The following is a 25,388-nucleotide window of genomic DNA, read 5'->3' as shown; positions in this document are numbered from 1 at the left end:
TACGTTGAATGCGAGGGTCTGGGGGGGCTGGTAGTCAGGCCTCCTCGGCAGTGGCGTCTATTCCAGCGTAGGTAAAGTTCTCGAAGAGAGCCATGTTAACATAAGCCTAGAAGACAAATGAGGCTTGTGATTAAAGAATTTAAAAAATTGCACAGGACTATTTACAGTATTTGATTGTTACATTTTTTTTTTCCAAATGGGTGACGATGGATGGGTTAAATGCAGAGACTAATTTTGCCATTGTATGGAAACATACAGTGCTGACATTGTGATGACATTATTATTATTATTATTATTATTATTATTCCAAAACAGTAAGAAGAAGATGTTTTACTTTGCTTCAGTTTTGCAAACATGTCATTAACGAAGCGGTACCTTTCTGGCCTCCTGCATCCTGTTGAGCTGGACAGAGATATGGGAGAAGGGTGGTCTCTCATAGGGTCGATCCCTCCAGCACTGCCTCATCAGCTCATAGCTGCAATAGCAGATGGGGTGAAAATATTAAATGGGATAAACATTTTTGATAGTTTCATAAAATTATAAACAAATAAGCTTTTTATAACTCACAGAAAGCAGAGTACTTACACTTCATCATCACAGTTTTTGGGTTTCTCCATCCTGTAACCCTGTGGTAGTTTTTCATAAAGTTCAGCACATGTCATCCCACAGTATGGTGTGCCGCCTGATACACAGGGATATGAGACAAATAACATATTAAAACAAGTTCAAACCATTCTAAATCTTTAACTGATATACAGGCAAGTTTAGAGGAGCTTGTTCTTTCATAAACCAAATTGAAATATTTGTTCAAACTTATGATTTATTGATGAATCTTTGAGTGAACCATCTTTCAAAAACTGCTGAAAAAGTTCCTAATGAGACAAAAGTTGACTTGAGAATGTAAATCTAGATCTTCCAGGTAGAATGTTGTGACTGCTTAGAAGAGCAGACTCAATGCATAGATGAACATCTCTTTTTCAGTTGTTTCTATAACCTAATTATAATAAATAAAATGTATGAATAACTTGAAAATCTTGGTCAACTTGTTACATACATTTCCCCTAAAGACATTGAGAAATGCTACTTTTACAATGCAAAACAAAACTTTTTTTAAAGCACATTGATTTAAATAAGCTTATCAAATTAAACAATACGAATGCAATTCAGTATAAACATTAAAGAGCTGATTCCAAATAAATTTTTCATCTCTTCAAAATATGACATTTGCTAATATTTGTTAACTCAGTCCTGAAATGTAAAAGACAGGAAAAGTGTAACTTTTCTGACAGTGTGAGGTCTGTAGGAAATTCTGCAGTGTGCTCAAAATTAAATGCAAAATAAAATAACACATTATAATACAGTTTCTGTGCTAAACATCTTAGGGTCCATGTTATCATTTTTCCATACCTACCCAAGCTTACAATTTCCCAGAGGAGAACACCAAAAGACCATCTGAAAGAAAAATATGAAGATGATACAAGGGAATACACTTTTATTCACGTTTCGATTAAACAACCTGTTGATCTTATCTGGTGACTTTCATAAAGAAACTCAGCTGTGGTAATCTACGGATAGATTAATCAATTCCTAATCAATTTCAATTCATGGTATTCACAAAACAAAACTTAGAAAAAAGGGTGGAACCAAGCATTACCAAACAAAAAAAAAAGAACGTTAGAGTTAAAATTAGAGTTGGAGGATAGGATTTAATGAATATAACATGATTTGTAGTCTTGTGATCTTTTAGTGTTTGGAGTATGTGGAGTGAATGATTGTGAGCAACTACTGTCAAGTTTCAGCACGATATCTACAAAATAAACAGTTATAGTCATTTACATGAAGGCTGAGGTCAAATAGCTTTGGTGGCCATAAAGATGTCGATGTCCTTTCAATAATTTCCTCCTGAGAGTTTCTTTAACATCTGTCCAGTGGTTTATGAAATATTTTGCCAAGAGTTAAACAGTAAATGTAATTTGTAGTCAAAGAGCACAATCACAAAAAAATGTGATTCACAAGATATGTTTATAATTGTATAGACATACCTATAAGAAATATAAATACAAAAGTATGTATATGCACATAGATATATTGTTATTGTGGTTTTGTGTTGTTAAGTTCATCAACATGAAACCACTATCACCTCTGAAATCTGATAAACAAAATTCTCACAAGAAAACAATACAGCCAGAATCACATGATTACAAACTGTGAGTTCAGTTTTATCAGCAGACAAGTGTTTGTGCTCACACCATCTTCTCGGCTGACACCTTTTTTTTACTTTAAGCTGCACTTAGTTCTCACTTTATCTGCATCTCTGAACGTGTCTTTTTCTCATGTTTACAACTCGCTCTGACACCCCAGACAGAGTTTACGCTTTATCCGTTATTTGCCGTGTGCTTTACTGGCCCACACTCAATGCTGTGTATAAATAGGCTCCAGTTGACAGAACATCTCCGTCTGCCCGCTGGGCTTCCTGGTTGAGCTTATCAGGTATAGAACACACTATCATCAGTCCAACAGTGACAACGGGATGATTTGTTGTTTTCTGTTGGAAGGCATGTTATGGTGTTTACATAAAAAAAATCATATAGGTGAAAGGTTGTTTTCAAAACATTAATAGTGAGCAAACAAAAAAGAAAATCCGTAGTTATTATGATTTATTATTGCAGTTATAATAAAGCCACCAATTAAAATAGTTAAGTAATGATTAGATAAATAAAGACACAGAATGCAGTGAAAAATAAACTAGTACAGTTGTAGGTGTATAAAGTTGAATTATAGGTTATAATAAAGAATTAAACACAATCTGTAACTCACACGTCACTTTTACTTGTATACACGCTGTAATTCAGAGACTCGATGGCCATCCAACGCACTGGCAGCCTTCCCTAAAAAGCCAAAACAACAAATTCAAGTAAAATATTCTGTTTCATGTTTGATTAGTATTATATTTAAAGTCCTGTTACTGAAGAAAACATCAGAGTGACTCAAATAGAATATGATTTGTGTCCGTATATTTAAGTGATATAAATTTTGTGAATGATTTGAGCAACAAAACAGCAGGATGATTGCTCGCTAGAGGTTGTTCAAATGTTTTACAGCAGAACAAATCCTGTGCAGAAACAGGACATGAAACACATTAGTACATTAGATGTCTTTGATCTGGGTTGCATTCGTATTTTTGTTTTTTGGAAAGCAAACTGTGAGTCATGTGTTTGTTATGTTTTAATATGCCTGGGCCTGGTTATAATACACCAAGTTTTATATGAAATATGATGTTCCCTCACAGAACAATCACAGCTGAGTCTGAGTCACAAGAATCAAATATGTTACTTGTAAGTACTTAAACTAATTAGGGCATCATTGTGTTGATTGTATAGTTAAAATCAAATTTTGTTGAAGTGTAACAAACAAAAAAAGACATTTTACTAGGCAATGTACCGACGAGCTGAGTTTACAAGAAAATATTTCATAAAACAACTTTGACAAATGTGTCTCAAAAAGTAGGGTTTGTGTTTTCCTGGTTTCTGGCTCCATCTTGTGTTGTGTTTATGTCTGCGTCCTCCTGGTCCTGTCTCTGTCTTTGGCATCTGTGATCACTCACAGGTGCCTTCACTTTGTCTAATTGGTGTTTCACGTATTTAAGTCTGTGTGTTTGATTTTACCCTTGTCCTGGCATTGTCTCCTGTCATCTGGTGATGTCCTGTCTGCTCCCTGTGTACCTTAAGTTTTGCTGCCCTGTCAGCCTTTTCTGTTATTTTTGTAAATAAATGCTTTATTTAATCATTACCCTGAGTCTTCGATTGCCTGCCCGCACCACTGGGTTCACCAGCACCAGCCTTGTTGTAACAAAAATATAGTGCTATAAACCTTTGCTTCTGCATCTTTTATCAGTTTCAAGTCCAAACAACTCACCATTGTCTTCTTGACGTAAACTTCCTCACCACGTGACAAACCAAAATCTGCTATTTTTGCCACAAGGCTGTCCCCTACAAGAACGTTCCTTGCTGCCAAATCCCTGTGGATGAACTAGGAGAGAGGAAGAGAGGAGCTGTTGAGTCTAACCCTGTTCAGCATAAATAATTAATAAAATCAGAGACTTGAAGAAACTTAAAGACATATCATTCAGCACTAAACACACATCTTTTCTCATTTCACCTGCTTGTCACTGAGGTAATGCATCCCAGTGGCCACATCCACGGCAAACTGCAGCAGCTGCTGCGAGGTGAGGGTGGAAGCAGTACCGTGCTCTTTTGCAAAGGCAGGGTCGGTCTCCAACACACGACTCTTCCTCAGAAAGTCAAGAAGGTTTCCGTAGGGGGCATACTCTATGGCTATGTACAGATAGCCTGAAAAAGATTCAGACATAGACACCTGAAGTTAACTGTAAGGCTTTTTATTATGTTATCATTTTAAACTGTTTCATGATTTATGCACTTCTGTGCACACGAAGCAAAGAAGATTCTGGAAAAAAAGAACCATCAGTCCACGTCCAAGCTGATAGGAATTCTTTGTACTTACACAAGCTGTTTTTTCTTAGAATTGTTTGTTCTTTTATAAAACCAGAAATGTCAAGGTTTATACATATCAACTCATATCCCATCAATCTTACACTGTCATTGTTTCTCTTACCTTTAACTGATACAAAGGGTATCAGAAACTCATTACAGTAAGCATTTAATCAAAATGTTCTAAGATCACTTTGCCCTCGTTGTGTAATCTGCCTAATCAAGATGTCCATTTTTTTCCTCCTTCCTGTGTGAACAATAAAAGACGAGCAGATGTGGAAAACCTTTGGAGTTCACAGTGAGCAGCATTAGAGGTTGTGACACTGTGGATTTCCCCTTTTTGCAAAAAGCTCGGTTGAAAATCTAACTCTGTTGTCCTGTGTGGTTCTTTATTTTTCTAGGTACAAGAAATACCTGACATTAACCATCAGCTACAGTACAAGAATTGATATTGCGATTTTTCTTATATCATGTGCATCTTTTTGACTCAAGTTTGCTGAAGTAAAAATATTCCTGAAATTGTTCCAAAAGCCGCAACGAAAACCCCAATTCCCCAAAAAGTTGACGTTATGTAAAAATGTAAATAAAAACAGAATGCAATGATGTGCAAATTTCCAAATTTCATAAACACATTTTATTCACAAAGTAAAGTTTTGTTGTTGTTGTTGTTGTTTTTCGGCCGCTTCCTTCTTCAGGGGTTGCCACAACAAGCTAAGTTGCACGAAGACTTGGCAATTGTTTTTACGCCAGATGCCCTTCCGGATGCAACCACAGACCACCGAGCTGCTCAGCCCTCTGTGTGGAACAGAGAGCTGCTATCTATGGTGCTCGGGGGAGCAGATGGTAGGGGTTAAAGGCCTTGCTCAAGGGCCCAGAGTGGGGCAAATGAGGGTAGAGACAGGTGTGGATGCTTCATCTTTCCCACCCACATTTTGTTGTTGTCGGTACCGGGAGTTGAACCGAACTTCCCATCACAGGCCCACCTTCTCTAACCTCTGCACCACCATTCTCTCCTTTCACAATGTAACATAGTAAACCTGTCAAATGTTAACACTTGATAATATTAGCTTTTTTTTATAACAACCCACCTTAAAAAAGGTAAAAGTGTAAAAGTGATTCTAAGGTGATTTTTTTTTTATTATTATTTAACCCAAAGATGAATGGATGCATTAACATATATTTTAACAACCTTCCTAAAGTAATCTGAGAGAGTAAAATAAGCATGCCTGTAAATTATTTCTGAAAAAAGTATTCCTTTTGTTTATCTGAATTTATAGTAATATATCAAAATATCAGCTGTCACAGTAAAAACTAATACACATATTTGCTCTTCCTTTTGAGTTGAGTCTATAAAATCTAATTTTTAAGTTTGCTCTCCTTCCCTGCCATGCAACAGTTCAGGGCTGAATTCCTCCTGAATTAATTTAATCCTTCCAACATGTCGATATGAGAGTAAATGTGTTCCAGATCTCGGTAAGATGAGGATGCATTAAACTAGACCACATTAAAACTCCTCTGCAAGCCATGCATGCCCTTTCCTTCTTGTAATAAAATACCTTTTAGCAACCTCCCTGTCCTAAACTGAGATATGGTACGGAAAGAACACTTATAAATTATATGTTAAATAAATAGTTCTTCCATTAAAGGAACAAGTTTTTTTGTTTTATGTTGTTTCTAAAAACTTTCTTTGTTTCATGTCCTCCCTTCTTTATTGCGCTCAATATTTCTTCTTTCTTTTTCCCCTCCCACACAACCATTCTTTTAGGTTTGACTTTGTCCATGACCAAAAAAGACGAAAAAGTGTTTTATAATATTCTGTAAAATACATCTGTAAGTATACAGTTTGAATATATGTCACATTTTGGTAATAGGCTCTTGTGCTTTATAATAAGTTTATTTTTTGTGTTTCTATTACTCAGTAAACTTGACTAAATACATGAACAAGCTGTATGCTGGCCCCCATCGCTGAGTGATTTGAATAGTGACTGAGGTTTTTCAGATCAGGTTTTATTTCTGGGCTGGATTTGAACAGGGAATGCAAGTACAAAGTAAACCTTAATGTTTATGGTGCAAGATATTCAAGGAGTTACACTGTGGAGAAGAAGAGAGGTAGTTTTTTTTTTTTTTTACTTGTCCAAGACGACGCAGAGTGACTGATCCTGGTAAGTGAAGGGAGCACCATGACCAGGTGCAATGGCAGAGTCAGGGGGTGGCTAATGGTGGCCTTGACCACTATAGATTAATTCTTGGCCACTACATCAGCCATCTGAATTATTTGAAGAAACTATACTTTTAAGTCGTCAAAGTTCATGCTCAATAATCCATGTAAAAAATCCAACAAAGATAAGCCAGGTCCTCTGGATGGTTTCTTTTTGTTGAAACAATTCGTCTTTCATCCAAAAGGTTTTTCCCCTGGATTACTGAGCATGAACTTTGATGTTGTTGGCTGCCTCAGACAAGTTGACGGGGGAGAGGACGGACTCCAGAAACCATCTTATCACCATCAAACTGGTTGGTCCACTTTGTGAGTGTGCTACTTATGGGACTGAGTTTGTTGTAGCTCCTCGGATTGATGAAGTCTTTTGGATGAAAAATGAAACATCTCAACAAAAAGAAACTGGCCAGAGGACCTGACTTAATTTTGTTGGATACTTTTAAGTAATAAGATAAAAATAAAAACTAGAAAATATAGTTTCTTACGCCTAAATACAGCCACGCCATAAAGGATGTTGGCCCATTGCTTATTTTTAAAGTTATCCAGCTCACAAAGTTGACATTTGTATGGTGGCAGCCATCTTGCATTTTGGCGTAGCAACCCAATTTTTTAAAGGAGCATTTCTTGCACCTAGATTCAGCCACACATCAAAATGGAAGTCAGTACATCACTTTTTTTTTTTTTTTTGCCAAGTTATTATGCTCACAACATGCACAGACAGATGGACAGATGGTGGGTATTTCCAATTCCCCCTTTCTGCTCTGCGACAGTGGACAAAAACAAAATAGGGTGAAACTTAAGAGTCAGAGACTGTTTAAAAGTATATAAAAGTTTATAATTCAAGAGTAAATTAGGATGGCAATGCTCTCATTAATGTTATTATTGCACTAGATTTTCCTTCTTATAAGATATAATCCATATATCCATCCATTATCTTTTACCCACATATTCCTTTTCGGGTTGCAGGGTTCACTGGCACCTAAATCCAGCATTCACTGTGTTTATGAGGCGGGGTACACCCTGGACAGGTCTCCAGTCCATCACAGGGACACATGGAGACAAACGAGACAAACAAGCATTCACTCTCTCACTCACACCTAGAGACAATTTAGAGTTACCAATCAGTCTAACATGCATGTTTTAGGTCTGTGGAAGGAAACTGGAGTACACGGATAAAACCCACACATGCTCAGAGAGAACATGCAGATACTCAGAAAGGTCCCGGGCCAGGATATGAACTGGCAACCTTCTCGCTGAGAGCCAACAGCTCTAACTGCACCACTGTGCTGTTATATATCAACCTTTGATTAAACAAAGTAATTAAATTACACAGTTTAGCAGATGCTGTAAAATGGAAACTGATACTTTATAACATTCAGCACCAAAGAAACCTCATGATGATACAAACCAAAACCGTGAGGTTTGTCTTTGCTTTTTTACTGCGACGTTGCCCTGCATAATTTCTTCTAAATGAACTTAAATTCATATGAAGACCCATAGATGCCACTAGATGTCACTCACTCACCTCTGTTCTCACAGGCTCCAATCAAATTGATGATGTTGGGATGTTGGCCTAGTTTGCACAGCACCTCCAGCTCTCCTGCGAAGTCTCTGTGGTCGTTCTCTGAGGCAAACTCTGCAGGCAGAACAACACGCAACGCATCGTCGGATAAAGTGCAAGCAAAGCAGATTTTCTTGAAAACGTCAGAAAAGCTCTGCTATTGTGTATCTGCGAGCATGTGTGTGACACCTGTACCAATTCTGTATGTGTCTGCGAATGCCTGTTACCCTTTAGCATCTTGATGGCTGCACTCATTTTGGCTCCATCCTTCTTGATCATGGCTTTGATGACCTGTTACAAAACTGTTGTTAGCTTAATTGTTTTATCACATTAAAAAAAATAAATCAACAACTACAACAGAAGCATTTGACACATTAAAAAACAAAACAAATGTCCAAAAACCTGGCCAAAGTTGCCCTCTCCAATAACATCTTCAAACTTTATGTTCTCCCACTCAAGGATTGGATAAGTCAGAGGTTCTGGGGTGGGCTTGGGCCTTCTTGTGAGGGTCAGAGTTCCTGAGTTAAACTGCAGAATAGTTTCTTCACCCTAAAATTTAATCAGTTTAAAGTCAGCATCAGTACCAATATATCAAAGTTCTTTAATGTAAGAATTTGTTCAAAACAATCAAGCAGTTCTCCAAAGAACCAAGTTCAAATTGATGCCTCCTCACCGATCCGGACTGGTAGGTAAACGTGCGCCGGCGATTGAGCAGCATCTTCCTGATGAAGAAAAGAGCCAGCAGTGCCAGCAGTATGGTCACACAGGTTACGGTTACAGAACCCACAATTGCCACAAGCAGCTGATAATTGTCAGCAGCGGGCTTCCCAGCCACACCCTGGGTGGTCGGGATCATCATTTGAAGGCCTGTTTTGGCAGAAAGGACAAGATGGAAATGAAAAACGAGATAAGTTTCCGTTAGTGGAGACAGATTTGCGGTTTTAGTGCAGACTGTTTTTTTTTTTGTTGTACTGAATAAATTCCTGTCCCTTCATAGGTGGTCCTATTTAATTCAAGCCAATAAAAACCCTTTGTTGGCCGCAAAGATGGCAATGACAAGGTTTTCCATTTGGGGCTATTTTTTTTATGTTAAAGAGGAAATAAACCCAACATGAAAGTTTTGAGTATTTGAGACTTTATTTTAAATGAACTGGGTTTTTTTTCTGCTATTACACTTTTGATATGTTTTAAACAATACAGCATAGTTCAGACAATAATCTTCTAAGGAAATACACTCCTGCTGCTTACCATCCCCTTGTGTCATCTCCTGAACAAAAGTGCTCCACTCTCCTGGCACCTTGGAGCAAGCCCTCACTCTGAACTTGTACAGGGTGCTGCTGTTGAGTGCGGTAATATCTTTGGTGGTAATGTTCCAATCATTTATGTCCACCCAGTGGTGAGGGGTCCCCTGGCCAACAGGCTGGTATTCTATGGTGTATTTAATTATGCCTCCATTTGGGTCTTTGGGGGGCTGCCAGCTAACTTGGATAGCTGAGGTGGACAGGGACACAACCTGGATGTTCTGTGGGGACGATGGACCTGAGACGCAGAGACGCACGATAGAAGTTATTCTGTTATGTTCATTAAAAAAAGCAAACCCTTCCAAAGACTTTGAATAGATTTGCTCTAAATAAAATAGCTTAGCAATTTTACTTTCGTTCATTTTTATTGCACAATTATATTGCTTATTTTTCCACATTCATAAAAGTTGCAACAAACAAACTGCACATTTTAAAATAAGCCTTCCTTGTTACACATAATTGAAATTTTAGTTACCATGGCTGTTGATCCGGAAGAGGTATGGTTTGGAAGGTGGGCCCTGGCTGCCACAGTTGATGAGGCGCACCTCCACGGAATAGTCTTGATGATACTCCAAGTTGTGGAACTTGGTGGAGAGCACATTGAGCAGGGTGGTCTTCTCCAGTACTTTCTCCTTGCTGGGTGGTTTGAAGAGCTGCACTAAAAAGCCAGTTGCCATGCCAGGAGTGATGCCACTGTTGCTGGGCAGTCGCCAGCTCACGGTTGCGTTACGACCTTCCGCTGAGTGAATGTCAATCTCAGGTTCAGTTGTGGGCTCTGCACCAGAAAACACAGGATGGACTTAAAGGGCCAGCTCAAGTCCTCAGAACTGATTCTGAAAAGTTCTGAAAATGTTCTGATTCATAATCCTTAACTTTTAACTGCATGACAAGAGTAGAAATAAACACCATCAGTTCACAAACGGCTCACAGCCTTCCTGTTTCCTAAATGTAGAAAAACTGTTCGCTCCTTTGCATTAAAAGGGGTCAGTTAAGGTGGTCCAGGCCTTTAGGATGTCGCCTGGACATTGAAGGTTTTCCAGGCTTGTTTTACTGAGGAGACCCTGGGCCAGACCCAAAACCTGTTGGAGGGATTATGAAAACAGCACAGGAATTTTGTATCATCTTTGACCTGAGAATGATTGAAATTATCCAGGAGGAGCTGGAGAGTGTCACTGGGTTTCCCTCCTGAACCCATCACATCTGCATCTAGGTTACTTTTAAGCAACAGAAAGTGGATGGATTAATAGAAGGCTCTAGCTGTCTGCACCACAGTCACAGAGAACTGATTCTCTTTTTTTGGCATTTAGCAAATCAACATATGTCCATTAACTGTTTGGACTTTCTGAACCTGAAAGCACAGTTAAGTTTTGATCTTACCAGGACAGTCTGTCTCCATGATCTCCTCTGGTCCAGGGGACCCCTCTCCTCCCTCCCCAGGTCGACTCAGCTGAACACGAACATGGTACCGTGTGGCTGGCTCCAGGTTCATCAGAGTGATGGGCTCTTTGTCACTATAAACTGAAAGAAAATGTGCCAAGAATAAACTACAACCCAAATGTGTTTATTATGAGTAGTCTTTATTTGGAATAATACATTACACTTTTTATTTTTTGTAAATATAATATAGTAATTTTAATATAACTTGACCTGCTATTTTAAACAGTGAATCTGATTGGTGATAAAGTTTTGCCCTGAAGATTCTTTGTAGCTTCAGCCAGGCTGTCATAGCCTTTGGATGTTAAACATTTTTCTTCTTTTTCTTTTGATGTGCAATCAAATAAAAAGAACAAATAATATTTGACTCCTTAAAAGGACCTGGCAACATGATTGTGTTCTCTGTTTACCTATGATGGAGGACCAAGAATTCCCGTTCTCCACCGGCTTGTAGAGGAGCCTGGTTGAGATTATGGGGCCATCTCCTCTGTGGGACTTCACAGGCCTCACCACCAGTTGTTTGCTACTCTTTTTAAGCAGTTCTGGAGCTGTAGTGGGCACTGGAGGCTCTGTGTGGAAAAAAAGAAAAAGACAATTACATTAATAAATGTTGTAGTTTTTTTTTTTTTATCTTGATCAACAAAATTTACTCTGACCTTTGACGGTGAGATTGAATTTTCGGGAGTCCTGGCCTCCATTGGTGAACACCCTGCACTCCCACAACCCTCCTTGCCGAGCGCTCAGGTGAGGAATCTCAAACAGAGCCGTGCTGATATTTGATTCCATGATGGTTTTCGAGGGCTGAGAGAAAAATATGTAACATGAGAAAAGAAGAAAACCACATTTTACACCCATTACTCATTAATGCTGCTTGAATTTCCCTCAAGAAAACCTTTCCATTGAGAAATATCTGTGTTCCTGTGGGAAATGATGGTCTGATTATCCATCAGATTGTTTCTCTAATGAAGGAAACAGAAGAGAAAGAAAAACACAGAGGCTGGATGTAGGGCTTTAAGGCAGCACATGGTGACAGCTGCCTTGCAGAGATACAGCCTTATCAGGTCAGACCACTGTGGTGTTGACTTCCTCAAAGTGCGACTCAACCTTTTTATCAGTGAAGACTCAAAGGCCTAGATCAGTTGAACATTGTTTCCCTTATATCTTTTGGTCAAAAAGCTGATATATTTGTTTAATTTTATCACCAAGTTTTTTTTTTATTGACATTATGTCTTTAATAAACACTGTCATCAACATGTATCTGATTTCTCACGACAAGCTTGCAGAACAGACCCACATTTAAAAAGAAGAATATTTTAAAGCATTGGTGAATTTGTGGATTCAAGGTTCTTTATTTGTCATACGCACCACATGCGGTATATGTGGTGGAAGGAAATTGTGTACACAGTATCCCAGTTACATCCAACAAAAGTATAAAATGTAAAAGAAAAACAGTAATAAGATCTAAGATGTGAACTAAGAAAAAACGTTAAGTGGAAAATACACTAAGCACTAGTAGCATAGAAACGTTACACTGAACAGCAGCGCAAACATGAGTCTGTGTGAGCAGATGAGCACGAATGAACACAGTAACATGAAATAAATCAGCATCATGATGTGATTTTTCACAGTGATTATCCTGGTTAGGGATTCATGAGTCTAACAGTCTCAGGGTAGAAGCTGTTCCTCAGTCTAGTTGTTCTACACTTAATGCTCCTTAACCTCCTGCCTGAGGGAAGCGGGGAAAAAAGTGTGTGTGCTGGGTGAGTGGTGCCCTTCATGATGCAGTTGGCTCTCTTCCTGCATCTAGAGGTGTAGATGTCTGTGATGGTGGGGAGGCTGACTCAAACACACTTCTGTGCAGCTTTCACCACTCTGCAAAGCTTTTTTTTTTTTTTCTGCAAAACTTTTTTTTTTTTTCTGCAGCTGTGCTCCATGCCACACGTTGCACTTTTTGCAAATGTTTTATTTTGGTCTCATTGTTACTGTTTTAATATTTTTCAATACATTAATTTGTGCGAATGATTTACTTTATTTCAGGCTCACTTTCAGGTCATGTTAATGGTCGATGTGGGCAAAGGTTGATCTTTGTACCTTGAGCACAGTGCTGTCCAGTTTTCGCAGCTCTATGCTGTTGTGACTGGGCAAAGGGTTGCCTGTGGCTGAACATCTGATCTGCGGGCTGGAATTCAAATTCCACTCCAGGTTACAATTCAAGTCCAAAATCTGAGGAGCCCGGTCTGCAGAGTGACAGAATCAACAACATAGAAATAAAAAACACTTGAACAAAACTGCTAGTTAAAGAAAAAAACAATAAAATAAAATAAACACCTGTAAGATTTTCCAAAAAGCATCCATCCAACCATTATCTTTTACCCACTTCTTCCATTTTGAGTCATGGGGATCGCTGGTGCCCATGTCCAGCAATCACTGTGCAAGGGGCGGGGGACACCCTGGATGGGTTGCAAGTCCATCACAGGGACACATACAGACAAATGAGACAAACAACCACCCACTCTCTCACTCACACCTAGGGACAATTTAGAGTTTCCAGTCAGTCTAACATGCATGTTTTTGGTCTGTGGGAGGAAACCAGAGTACCCCCGAGAAAATCCACGCATGCACGGAGAGAACATGTAAACTCCACCCAGAAAGGCCCCAGGACCGAGATTTGAACCAGGGACTTGTTTGCTGAGAGGCAGCAGCTCTACCAGTTTGTTTTCCAAAAAAAAAGTACTTCTCAAAATTTTTGATTTTAAAATTAGGTGTGCTACAAATTTTGTCCTGATTGAAGAACAGGGACAAATTGTGCAAACTCTAAGCTAAGTCAAGAAAATCATTTCATCTCTAAATTTTCCATCTTTAAAATGTTGATGTTATAGAATTACACTCAGTTAAAAAAACAAACAACAGTACATACTTCCATTTGCATTAATGCTTATTAAGGCCTTTTTGTTTAGAAGACACATTTGCTATTATGAAACTAAACTTGTATTCATTGGAGGATTATGGAATTGCACATGAATAAACACAACTGTCAAAATTAAGATCTTGGTGATGAAACTAACCAGACTTCTCACAGTTCTGTCCTCTCCATCCGGTGGGACACTGACATCCACTGAAACGGTGGCAAACCCCTCCATTCTGACATTTACAGCTTAGCCTGCAGTCTGGTCCATACATGTCATGATGGCAAGCTGAAAAGAATAAAACATATTACATTCAAAGCATCTAATTATAATGTACTAATGAAGTAAATAAAATGGAGTTGTGCTCACCCGTTTCACAGTGTCTCCCAAACCAGCCCGTGGCACAGGAACATCCGTAGGGGTCTGGTAGACAAAAGCGGAGTCCCTTGCAGTTGCTGTTTAGTTCTGAGCCACACGATTCCAGGCAGTTGCGACCAAACATCCCTTCTCTGCAGGCTGCTCATCACAGAAAATACATGCTTATTATTGTATATTTTATGATTTAGCTGCATCATGCTTTAAACTGCCTTTCAAACACCTCCAGTTTAAGCACGCTGTCAGGAAAACAAGTAAAAAAATCAGCTGTGCAAAAATAACAAGCCTAAAAATCCATCTATCCATCCATCCATCCATTATCTTACATTCATCCCAAAGTTGGGTCGTGGGGGCAGCAGCTTGAGCTGGGAGGCCAATACATCTCTTTTCACAACCACCTCTTCCAGCTCTTCTGGGAGGGCCCCAAGGTGTTCCAAGGCCAACTGAGAGACAGTCTCTCCAACATGTCCTGGTTCTTCCCCAAGGTCTCCTCCCAGTCTGATATGCCTGAAGCAGCTCCCTAGGGAGCCACCCAGGGAGCATTCTTATCAGATGCCAGTACCACCTCAACTGACTCCTCTCGATGTGGAGGAGCAGTGGTACTTTGAGTCTGTCCCAGATAACTGAACTTCTCACCATATGAGATAGTCCAGCTGCCCTGTTGAGGAAACTCATTTCAACCACCTGTATCCACGATCTCATTCTCTTAGTCACTACCCAGAGCTCATGACCATAGATGAGGGTAAGAACATAGACTGAGCGGTAAACATAGAGGTTTGCCTTACAGCTCAGCTCCCTCTTCACTACAATGGACCAGCACAGAGTCCAAAATACTGCAGACGCTGCACCAATCCTCTGTTAATCTCACGCTCCATTCTTCCCTCACTCATGAACAAAACCCATAGATACTTGAACTTCTCCACTTGAGGCAGAACCTCACCCTCAACCTGAATAGAGCAATTCACCCTTTTCCGGTTGAGGACCATGGCCTCAGATTTGGAAGTGCTGATTCTCATCCCAGCTGCTTCACATTCGGCTGCAAACTGCTCCAGTAAGAGCTTGAGATCACAGCATGATGACGCCAACAGGACTACATCATCCACAAATAGCAGAGAAGGAATCCTGAGGCCACCAAACCAGACTCCCTCCGCTGGAATGAAAAATTCTGTCCATAAAAGTTATGAACAGAATCTGTGACAACGGGTAGCCCTGGTGGAGTCCAACTCCCACCCTGAAGGGGTCCAACTTACTACCGGCAATTCAAAGTACCAAACTCTCACACAGCTTGTACAGGGACCGAACAGCCCATAGCAATGGGCTCCCAGTCCCATAATCACAGAGCACCCCCCACAGTGTATCCCGAGAAACACGATCAAATGCCTTTTCCAAGTCCCCAAAGCACATGCAGACTGGATGGGCAAACTCCCATGCCTAAAGATCTTTTGACAAAATGTTTATTATAAAATAGTTACTGCTGAATTGAAACAAACTTGACTCAAAACAAAATTAGCCAAAATAGTAATTTAGATGAAGTAAAGCCAAAAATTCAAAGGATAACGTAATGCAAGCCTACTGTGTGTATCTTTTTAAGTCATATGTGTTCTTTGTTATATAATTTTAGATAGACAAAGCATGTCTTAGTGTGTAACAAAATACATGAAACAGGCTAACATCACATCTAGTATTTAGAAGGATGAAAATGAAATCTCACCCCTGTGCTGAAAACGACGGACAAAATTCTGTTGTTTTAGATATAAATTAATGTTACAAGAAGTTAAAAGTTATGGATGTAAATTTTGATAAATTTATTAAAGAAAAATGTATATGACAGTTATTATACTGTACATAACTATATGTATACAATATGTAACTAACTGCTTTGAACATATAATTTATGAAGATAGACAACAATCTAAAATTGAAAGCATTTATTGTGTTACTGTCTTTATCAATTAATTGTTTCTTTTGCTTAATACACACGTCAAACTTTAGCTGCAAGGATGTTGTACAGTAGTCCAAACCTGTCTCACAGCGTGTCCCCATGAATCCTGGAGGGCAGACACAGTCCCCATCCAAATCATGACAAACTCCACCGTTCAGGCAGTCCGGGCAGTCCCTGTCACAGTAAGGACCCCACTTCTTACCTGGACAATCTACAGAGAAATAACAAACACTACAATGACAAACTTTTTAGAGGACCTTGAGTTTCCTCGATGAGTGTTTATTTTATAGTTTGGACCTTTTATCTGTACATAATACATAAAAAGGTCATAAACAAACTTCAACAAGTGAAATGTAAAGCTCAAACATCTGTGTTTGTTAAATAGAAGTAGGAGGGGCTAAATTAAGGGAAGAGTAGAGATGGAGTCAAATTTCTGTTTACAATATTTTCTGTTGTATAAGCCGCACCTTTTTACCTAATTTGCATAACCTGTGACTCACTGAAGTGTCTTATTTATGTTTTATATCCCAAATTTATAACCCAATTTTTGACTGAGATATGACCGTTTTCATTCATTCTGACATGGAAAATATTGAACACTACCATTTTCAGCTGCTAGATAACACTCGAGTAGTATGGCATGCCGTTTGTCATGTAATAGGTAAAAGTGGCTATTATGACACAATTGGCTTGCCATAACCTACTACCTTCGTCCAGCTCCAGGATAATGCCTGGAGCAACCGTCAAATCAGCTTCATTCCGCTGCGCCGCCCCGGCGAAATGCAGCTAATTTGACCATTGAAGTACATTTACTAAGTAAAAGTTCAACTGAGACACACCTTTGTTATAATGGAGGGCAATCAAATAATTGTTTTAGGTGCTTATCTTGTTAAATTTAGAAGAAATGCACAGCATTCCTCCTTCCTGATTTCCTCCCTCTGTGTGCTCCCGGAGCACCGAGGCAACAAATACTTTTGAAATTCAGCTGATTTTACCATTAAAGTGCATTTATTAAGGAAACATTATACTGAGACACAACTTTACTATAATTTCGAACAAACAACTAATTGTTTTTAGGTGGTTATCTTATTAAATTTCCAAGAAATGGACAGCGAGTCGTACCTCTGCACACTATTGCTTCTGCGTATCATCTTTTGAAATGCAGCTGATTTGACTGTCAAAGTGCATTTATTAAGTAAAAGTTCAAATGAGACCATTTTACTAAAATTTCAAGGAAACAAATAATTGTTTTTAGGTGGTTATCTTGGTAAATTTTGAAGAAATGCACAGCATCCTTCCTCTGCGTGCTCCCGCTTCCACAGAGCGGCTTTTGAACTGTAGCTGATTTGACTGTCAAAGTGCATTTATTAAGGAAAAGTTAGACTGAGACACACCATTGCTATAATTTTGAGCAAACAAATAATTGTTTTTAAGCATTAATCTTGTTAAATTCTTGTTAAAGTCCTTCCGTGAACGCTCCCGCGGTCGTTATTTGGCAGCCAATTGATTTTTGGCATAACACCGGCCCACATTTCTGGGTTGTCAGCAATGACGCGTAACAAACGCGACGCGTCAGCGGTGACACATGATAGATGTGACTTATATGGCAAAGTGATGTATTTATGTTTTTTTTCCCACTTTATTACACATACGGTGTAAAAGCAGGGCAGCCGACTCGGGACCCGAAAGTCGCAGGTTCAATCACCCGTCATTGCACATCTCATGATGTCTCTGAGCAGTACACCTTATCCCCAAATGCTCCCCGGGTGCTTTCAATAGCTGCCCACTACACCATTTGGTGGTGTATGGGTTAAATGCAGAGATGTAATTTTACCATTGTATGGGAACACACAATGATGATAATACATAACTTTATTATTATATTTGGACTGATGCAACTTATATGGCGCTGTGACGTGTTTGGTGGAAAATATGGTATATTTTAAATACTAAGAAAGACTAACTAAACAGCTTATAAACATCTTACTAGAAATCTGCATGTGTGAACATTACAAAATCCCTTTCAAAAATAGAAAACAGATTTTTGAGGAACTTAAAAGTGGTACTTATTATTCCTTTTTATAGAAACTTGTTTTTTTTTTTTCAAATGAACTCTGATATGCAAGTCACTAAATACCCTAAGTATAAATCAAACTATAAACATTTTGTGGAAAACAACAGCAAGCAGAACTTGTCTTGCTTAAAAAAAGAAATGAATCGAAAAACATTTTTTCCCTGCATTCAAACGTCATTCCATCTGTGATGTTGATCATAATCTGGGTGTGTTTTGTGAGCAAAAACATATTCCCATTATTAATGAAACAATGTTGAAACGTGTGCCACAGGCTGAGGCTATGAGCTCAAACGCACAAGTTGCTCAGAAAAATGAAGTGAAAGTGTTTCTTAAACTGACAAGTAAAACTTGTAATCCAATAAAAATATTTTGCAATAACCTAAAGCAAGCAGTTTATGTAAGAGAGCCATCAAATCTCTGTTCCATACGGAGTAATGAGCAAAAATTAATCCAAGCTGCTGTACAGAAACTATTAACAGTTCCTGGAAGTATTTGTTTCTGCACATAGAGGCAACTCATGATAATAAAAGTGTCTATAATACACATGCATGTATTTCCGTATTATATTGTATTACTTTTGTACTATGAAAACACTGACATGAGCATAACAGTAATAAAATGTAAGAATTTAACAAACCTCTAACAATAAGCCTCATCCAGGCTCCATTAAGGGGGGTGTCCCCAAAGTAGCTGGCACTGTAGATGCCTTGATTGGCCAAAGATGCATTCTCCACAGTCAGCGTCACAGTGCGGTTAATCACTTCATTCCAGTGAGTCATGTAATAGTAGTTTCCTGATTAAAAAAAAACATGAAGAAACATTCATGGCACACGGTACAGCCAGTCTCTGTATTTCCTCAATATCTTCTAACTTAAGCTTGTGTGTATTTTCTTTTTCCTGATGGTTTTTCAATGTGTTTTAGATTTCCTTCAATCATGTTTAGTTATCCACACTCTCTTACCGTTGTACTTCCAGGTCACGTCTCTCTTTTCATGGCTGTGGAGCGTCATGTTGAGGTGAGCCGTCTCCCCCTTGTTAGCGGTCAGTGTAAGGTAGTTTGGGATAAAGTTAGCTGAAAAGACAAAGATACACATTTATTTTCGACCATGAAGCTAGGACCCCCTTCAAACCCAGTTGTAGAAAAAAAACAAATGTACCTTTGCCAATGTTGTTAATCAGTGTGACCTTGAGAGGTGGGACATCCTGAGTGCTTTCACAGTAGAAGATGCCAATGTTTTCCAGATTGCGAAAATCTCTGGCCACAGCCTCCTTCTTTCTGGGCTTATAGACTTTAAAACTTGGCGGTTTGGGAAATACGAGGATTCTGTTGTCTCTCATGATGTTCAGTTCAACTTGAGCAGGGCTGCGCTCACCATTGATACAGGAGATGGTAAAGTGATTGACGTGAGAAGCCTCTGCTGTGGAGATCATTGTCAAGTCGATCACAGCATCTGTGGAAAAGAACAGTAGTCATTCTCTCACGTGAGGCAATGTGATTTCTATGCCTAAGAACCTTGAAATAAGTTCATTTGGTAACAAAAACATGTAGGGGGGGCGCTGCGGTAGCGCAGTGGTCTGTATCATGTTCCTGCAAACCAGCGGCTGCAAGTTTGAGCCCAGGTGAATCAGGGAAGGCATTTGCTGAATAACAATTGTCAAATCATTTATGCGAGTTTGCTCACTGTGGCAACCCCTACATAAGTAAGCAGCCGAAAGAAAAATCAACAACAAAAACACGTGCTTGGTCATTAGTGTGCAATAATTTAAAATAATAACATCAGCAAAAAGAACTAGTAACTGTTTCAGTCTGGCTTTCAGGATTAGCAGAGCACAGAAACAGTTTTTCTGAAAGTGCTTGATGATAAAACAATTAATTGAGACTTTGATAAACACCCTGTTGTGTACACAGTGTTGCTTATGATCCTTTGGCTCATGAAATTTTACTGAATACGCTACTTTACCTACTTTGCATTTTAGGCACAGTAATAAATTGAGCATTTGAATGAGTGTGAATATTTAGTTGCATTGTATCTGTCTTAGAAGATTTTCCGTTTACTTATGGGGTACCTCAAGGCTCCATACTTGGGTCTGTCCTGTTTATTCTTTAAAGGATTAATTTGGCAGATGTACTTTGTAAATAAAAACACACAACCTCAACATTCTTCCAAATGCAAATGGCATGCAGGTGTATTTATTAGATGATCCTGGATCAGTCATGTCATTACTTCCCTGCATGAATGATATAAATTCATGGATGTGTCAACATTTCATACAATTAAACAACAATGAAGCTGAGATTATGGTAATTGTAAATGAGTTGGTGAATCAAGATGCAGAAATGTGTTCATAATAATTCAATTCTATTCAGTTCAGTTAATTTATATAGTGCCACGTCACAACAGAAGTCATCTCAGGGCACTGTACAAAAGCATTCACATGTATTGTAAAAGGCAGTTAGTAAAAATTATCTGTCTAAGGAAGCCTGCAGATTGTGCTGAATCTTCACTTCATCACAGTTTCCCATCATGAGTAAGCACACTAGCAACAGTGGAAAGGAAAACCTCCCTTAACTTCCAACAGAACCAAACTCAGGATGAGTGGCCATCTGCTTTGACCAGCTGGGGTTTGAGACAACAGGAAGGAGAAACACCTTCTAAAGAATACAACTGAGATCAGAAACCTTGGAGTCATCTTTGATGGCAATCTTAGTTTTAACTTCCACATCAATGAGTGCAAGGCTGCAAATTATCACCTTAGAAATATCTCCAGGGATAAAAACATGCTCAGTAAAACTGACACTGAAAAGAAGGCACATGCTAATTGTTTCATATAGATATAGAAAACTGTATTTCGTTATTTGCTGGCTTACCAAAAACATCTCACAAATCTGCAGCAAGTTCGGAGCACCAAAATTAAAATGGGAACAGGAAGGAGGCAGCACATCAAGCCAATAAACAAATCCCTCCACAGGTTTCCAGTAAAATTTTGAAGTGCCTTTAAGATTTTATCAATTTTAAACAGTCTTCAACAGTTTCACCCCCTTCACCACATATCATTGTGTCATTATTCCTCCTGACAGTTTATTAAGACTTTCCAAATGATCATCAGTGATGCCTAAGACTCAGATCAGACGAGAGGGAGCTGCTTTCAGTGATTTTGGCTCCAAGATAAACTCAGAAAGCTGCTGACTCAGGTTAAAAAGGGTCTTAAGACTTTTTCCTTTTACTGGTGCTTTTAACTAATATTGCTTTTTTCACTGTATCTTTTACAGGACTATTTATTGTTGCTTTTAGTCAGAGAGTAGAGTTTTATTTATTTATTTATTTTGGCAGGTGTGGTATTGTGTAATAATTTGCCTTTTTGTAAAGCACTTTGTATGCATTTGCTGTTATTTGACCTATGCAAATGTTTTACTAAAATCCATCCATCCATTCATTCATTTTCTTACCATGCTTTTCTCTCCCAAGTCATGAAGTAGCTGATGCCTATATCCAGCTTTTTACAAATGTTATTTACAAACAAAATACATATTTTTACAGTAAGACTCATATACATTAACATCTGATTATATTAAACTGCCTGATATTTCAAGCAAGAAGTTGTCAGATTCATACCATAAAAAAATACACATGAATCGCTGCTTTAATTTGCGTGCGAGTTGATTTCTTAAATATTTAACAAGCCATAAGTGCAACTACATTTGGTTACTTATTGAATTATTTTATAATTTCTGAAAAGGTGTTAGTGTTATAAAATCTATGTTGTGATTTTTCAGAACATAATTAAAACAAGTGTTTAAGTGTAATTTGACTCTTTAGAAAACACATGAAAAAAAAGGAAAATTTGGTCCAAAACTGAGGAAAACTGTCTAATTAAAGCTTTTCTGTCAGTTTAATCTCAAAATCTCTAATCAAAAAGACACTATAGACTTTAACTCATAAAATGGCATCAGAGAAAGTGACAGATTTTTTTTTTTTTGGAGGGTTTGAAACACAAAAGAATTTATCTGACTGAACGTGCCAAAAACAATAAAGTCTGTTTGCCCAACATTCCTTGTCTTTCTCTTCTTGTTTGCCTCAGATCCACAGAACAATTGGAGGAAATATGGATGAGCTCCTTATTTTCCCTGAGGGTTCAGAAACCTAAACTCTGCACGTCAGGGGCACACAAAACAGATTTAAAACCCATCAATAAAAAGATTTATCAGGCTAAACTGTGCGGCTTTAGCTTGTACCAATATTCAGACATCAGAGTTTCCAAAAACAAACGCTTTTTTTTTCCCCCTCACAAAACAAAAAGTTTGAAAATTGCCACTCACTTGATAATTCAGTAAAGCTCATCTCCAACACCCACAGAATCGTCATGGTTTGTATAATCCTCATGATGATCCTCATGGTTTTCTCACTAAAGTCGGACTTTCAGAACTCCACACCTAAACCGGTGGTGCCGCTGCGTCTCCACGATGCGCCTTTTTACGCATAACGTCCTCCAAATCGTGGGGTCAGGTTTAACAAATCTGATCAGCAACGAAGCCAGTTGTAGGAGATGGTATCACACAGTTGTCACACTGAAGTCAGTTTGAGCTGCGGAGAAAGCTCAGCCTCCTCTGGGTGGGAAAGGAAGGAAGAGCGTCAGCAGACAGCGGACTGCTGGCGCGCCAGACCTCCCCGAATGCGCTTCTGTACCGGTTCGATCCAAACAACTCCACCGATTGACTCTGTAGATAGAATAATAGATTTTAAAACACATACTCATTTAAAAAGCTAATGAGTTATATTTGAATCAATTTTCTGTGACGGACTGAAAAGAAAACCCAAAATAACACGAGATTTAAGAACAACAAAAGTCGCACCTGACAAACTTAATGGCGCCACTTTACAAGAATATGCCTGTTTTCTGTAGTATTAATTAAGTTTTAAACACTTAAAACTGTTAAAAATGCAATTAGAGTGCAAAAAATACTACACAATACTGACTCGTTTCTTACCAAAGAGGAAGCCAACTTTTATCTGTAGTACTTTCTTTATTTTTAACTTTTGTTCTTTGTAATTTAGATTTTAAATGCCAAACACTTGTCTGGAGGTTTCTTGTAAACACCAAGCGTTTTCAGATAAGTTTCTTTTGGCAAATGAAGTTGCATCAAAAATAAACTGAGCTACTAAAGAAATGTGTTTATCTGAATGAATAAAAAGTAAATTGATAAACACATAAATATCAATGAATCATTGATAAAGTCTTTATAAAGAGAATAAGAGTTGTAAAGTTATACAACTACCAGAAGATATCCATCTATCCATCCATCCATCCATCCATCCATCCATCCATCATCTTTACCTGCTTCTTTCTTTCCAGGTCACAGGGGTCACTGGTGCCCATATCCAGCCATCACTGTGTGAGAAGCAGGGGACACTCTGGACAGATCTCCAGCCCATCATAGGGACACATAGAGACAAACAAGACAAACAACCATTCACTCTTTCACTCTCACCTAGCAGGGACAGTTTAGAGTTACCAATCAGCCTAACATGCATGTTTTTTGGCTGTTGGAGGAAACCGGAGTACACGGAGAAAACCCACTCATGCGTGGCGTTAACATGCAAACTCTACCCAGAAAGGCCCCTGGCTGGGATTCGATCTGACCACCTTCTCGCTGAGAGGTAACAGCTCTACTAACTGCACCACCATGCCACCCACCAGAAGTTAATATTTAAGAAAATAAATCAGTCACACCGACTCTGACATGCTCACACAGACACAAGCAAAAACATTATCATGTTTTTCCTCGAGTAGGCAAAACTTGAAATGGCAAGCCTATTCTCCAAGCATCTGTAGTTGTACTACATTGTACTCATTTGTTTCTATTGATGTGAACTGTAGAGGAATTAGAGCAGCAGCCAGAGTCAAGTTTTGCCAAACGCAACAGCTTTGTTCTCTCACTTGGATGAACTGCTTGCAATCCCTGCAGCTTTTATGGTCAGCCAGACTCCCCCCTTTTCCTCTTAATCAGTCACCTCCAGGAAACCATGAACAATATGCTTGTTGTGTCTATTTCTGCCCCAATTTTCACTGTCCTACTATGAAATGTATTGGAAAAACTGTCTTTTCTCATTTTCTCTGCAGAAACTGTTTTGCTGATTCAGTGTTTTTCTCTGTTTCCTTGAGTCTTTAGACAATCGCCTTAAAGTTGAAACAACTTCTTATTGTTCAAGATTTCCTGTTTTCAATTTTGGGGGATCACATGAGTTTCTTTTGCCTGCAAGACACATTCTGTTGTAAGCATCCACAAAACATAAGGACTTAAAAAAAAAAGCCCATGTAGGCGTGTTAATAATGTCATACTCACTCAACATCAAGTTGTTTCACCAGTTAAAAATGTGTCAAGATTATATATATATATTTTTTTTTTTTTTTTGTTTGTTTGTTTGTTTTAATAAGTTAAGAAAAGAAAGTGGAAGTTAAATTGAAATGTGAAAATAGGTGCACCTGGATTTCTTCTTACTTTATGCACTATGTGGTCAGATTCCTGTTTGTTTGCTTTTTCTCCTACTAAGTTCAAGTTCAAGGTTCTTTATAGTCATTCACATTCTCACCACATGTGGTACATGAGGTGGAACGAAACTGTGTACACAGGGTCCCATCAGTTACATCCAACAATAGCAAAAACATAAACTGTAAAAGAAAAACAGTACTAAGGGTCTAAGATGTAAACTAAGAAAGACACTAAAGAAATACGCTAAACACTTAAAAGTGCAAAACGCTGAACAACAGCAGCACAAACATGAGTCTGTGTGAGTAGCTGAATAAGAATGAACACAGCAGCATGAAATAACATGAGCATGTCCTTTGAGTGGGAGTACTGGTTTCCTCTCAGCTGTTCCATATGATGGCTGATTGCCATTCCTAAGCCCGTTTGCCTGCACTGCAACTCTGTTCTACTAATGAACGTCTTACCTGTGATTTACTCCTTGAGACTTGGACCTGGAATCCTAAACTTGCTTCCCCTGAACCTAGAACACAACCAGTAAAAACCTCCTTCATAAATATTAAGGATTGTGATCTACTACCATACGTG

General features: G+C 38.6%; 1 protein-coding gene across 1 annotated transcript; it reads right to left on the bottom strand.

The window, feature by feature from the left end:
- tie1 (tyrosine kinase with immunoglobulin-like and EGF-like domains 1) lies at positions 1-22,700 on the bottom strand. The gene is made up of 23 exons (XM_037674541.1): positions 22,635-22,700; positions 19,474-19,767; positions 19,278-19,388; positions 18,954-19,109; positions 16,322-16,453; positions 14,295-14,441; positions 14,085-14,213; positions 13,111-13,256; positions 11,676-11,820; positions 11,430-11,588; positions 10,963-11,103; positions 9,533-9,823; positions 8,958-9,151; positions 8,687-8,833; positions 8,512-8,575; positions 8,249-8,359; positions 4,159-4,349; positions 3,916-4,029; positions 2,818-2,888; positions 1,412-1,452; positions 586-682; positions 376-475; positions 1-106 (listed from the first exon to the last, which is right to left on the bottom strand). The coding sequence occupies exons 1-23, from the start codon at positions 22,696-22,698 to the stop codon at positions 35-37; spliced, it is 3,117 nt and encodes a 1,038-aa protein (XP_037530469.1). The 5' UTR covers positions 22,699-22,700; the 3' UTR covers positions 1-34.
- Positions 22,701-25,388: the final 2,688 nt, after the last annotated feature.

This window comes from Nematolebias whitei, chromosome 3 (genome assembly GCF_014905685.2).
Source record: "Nematolebias whitei isolate Nwh7 chromosome 3, NemWhi1, whole genome shotgun sequence".
Classification (NCBI taxonomy): Eukaryota; Metazoa; Chordata; class Actinopteri; order Cyprinodontiformes; family Rivulidae; genus Nematolebias; species Nematolebias whitei.
This window is presented reverse-complemented; position numbering and strand designations above follow the sequence as displayed.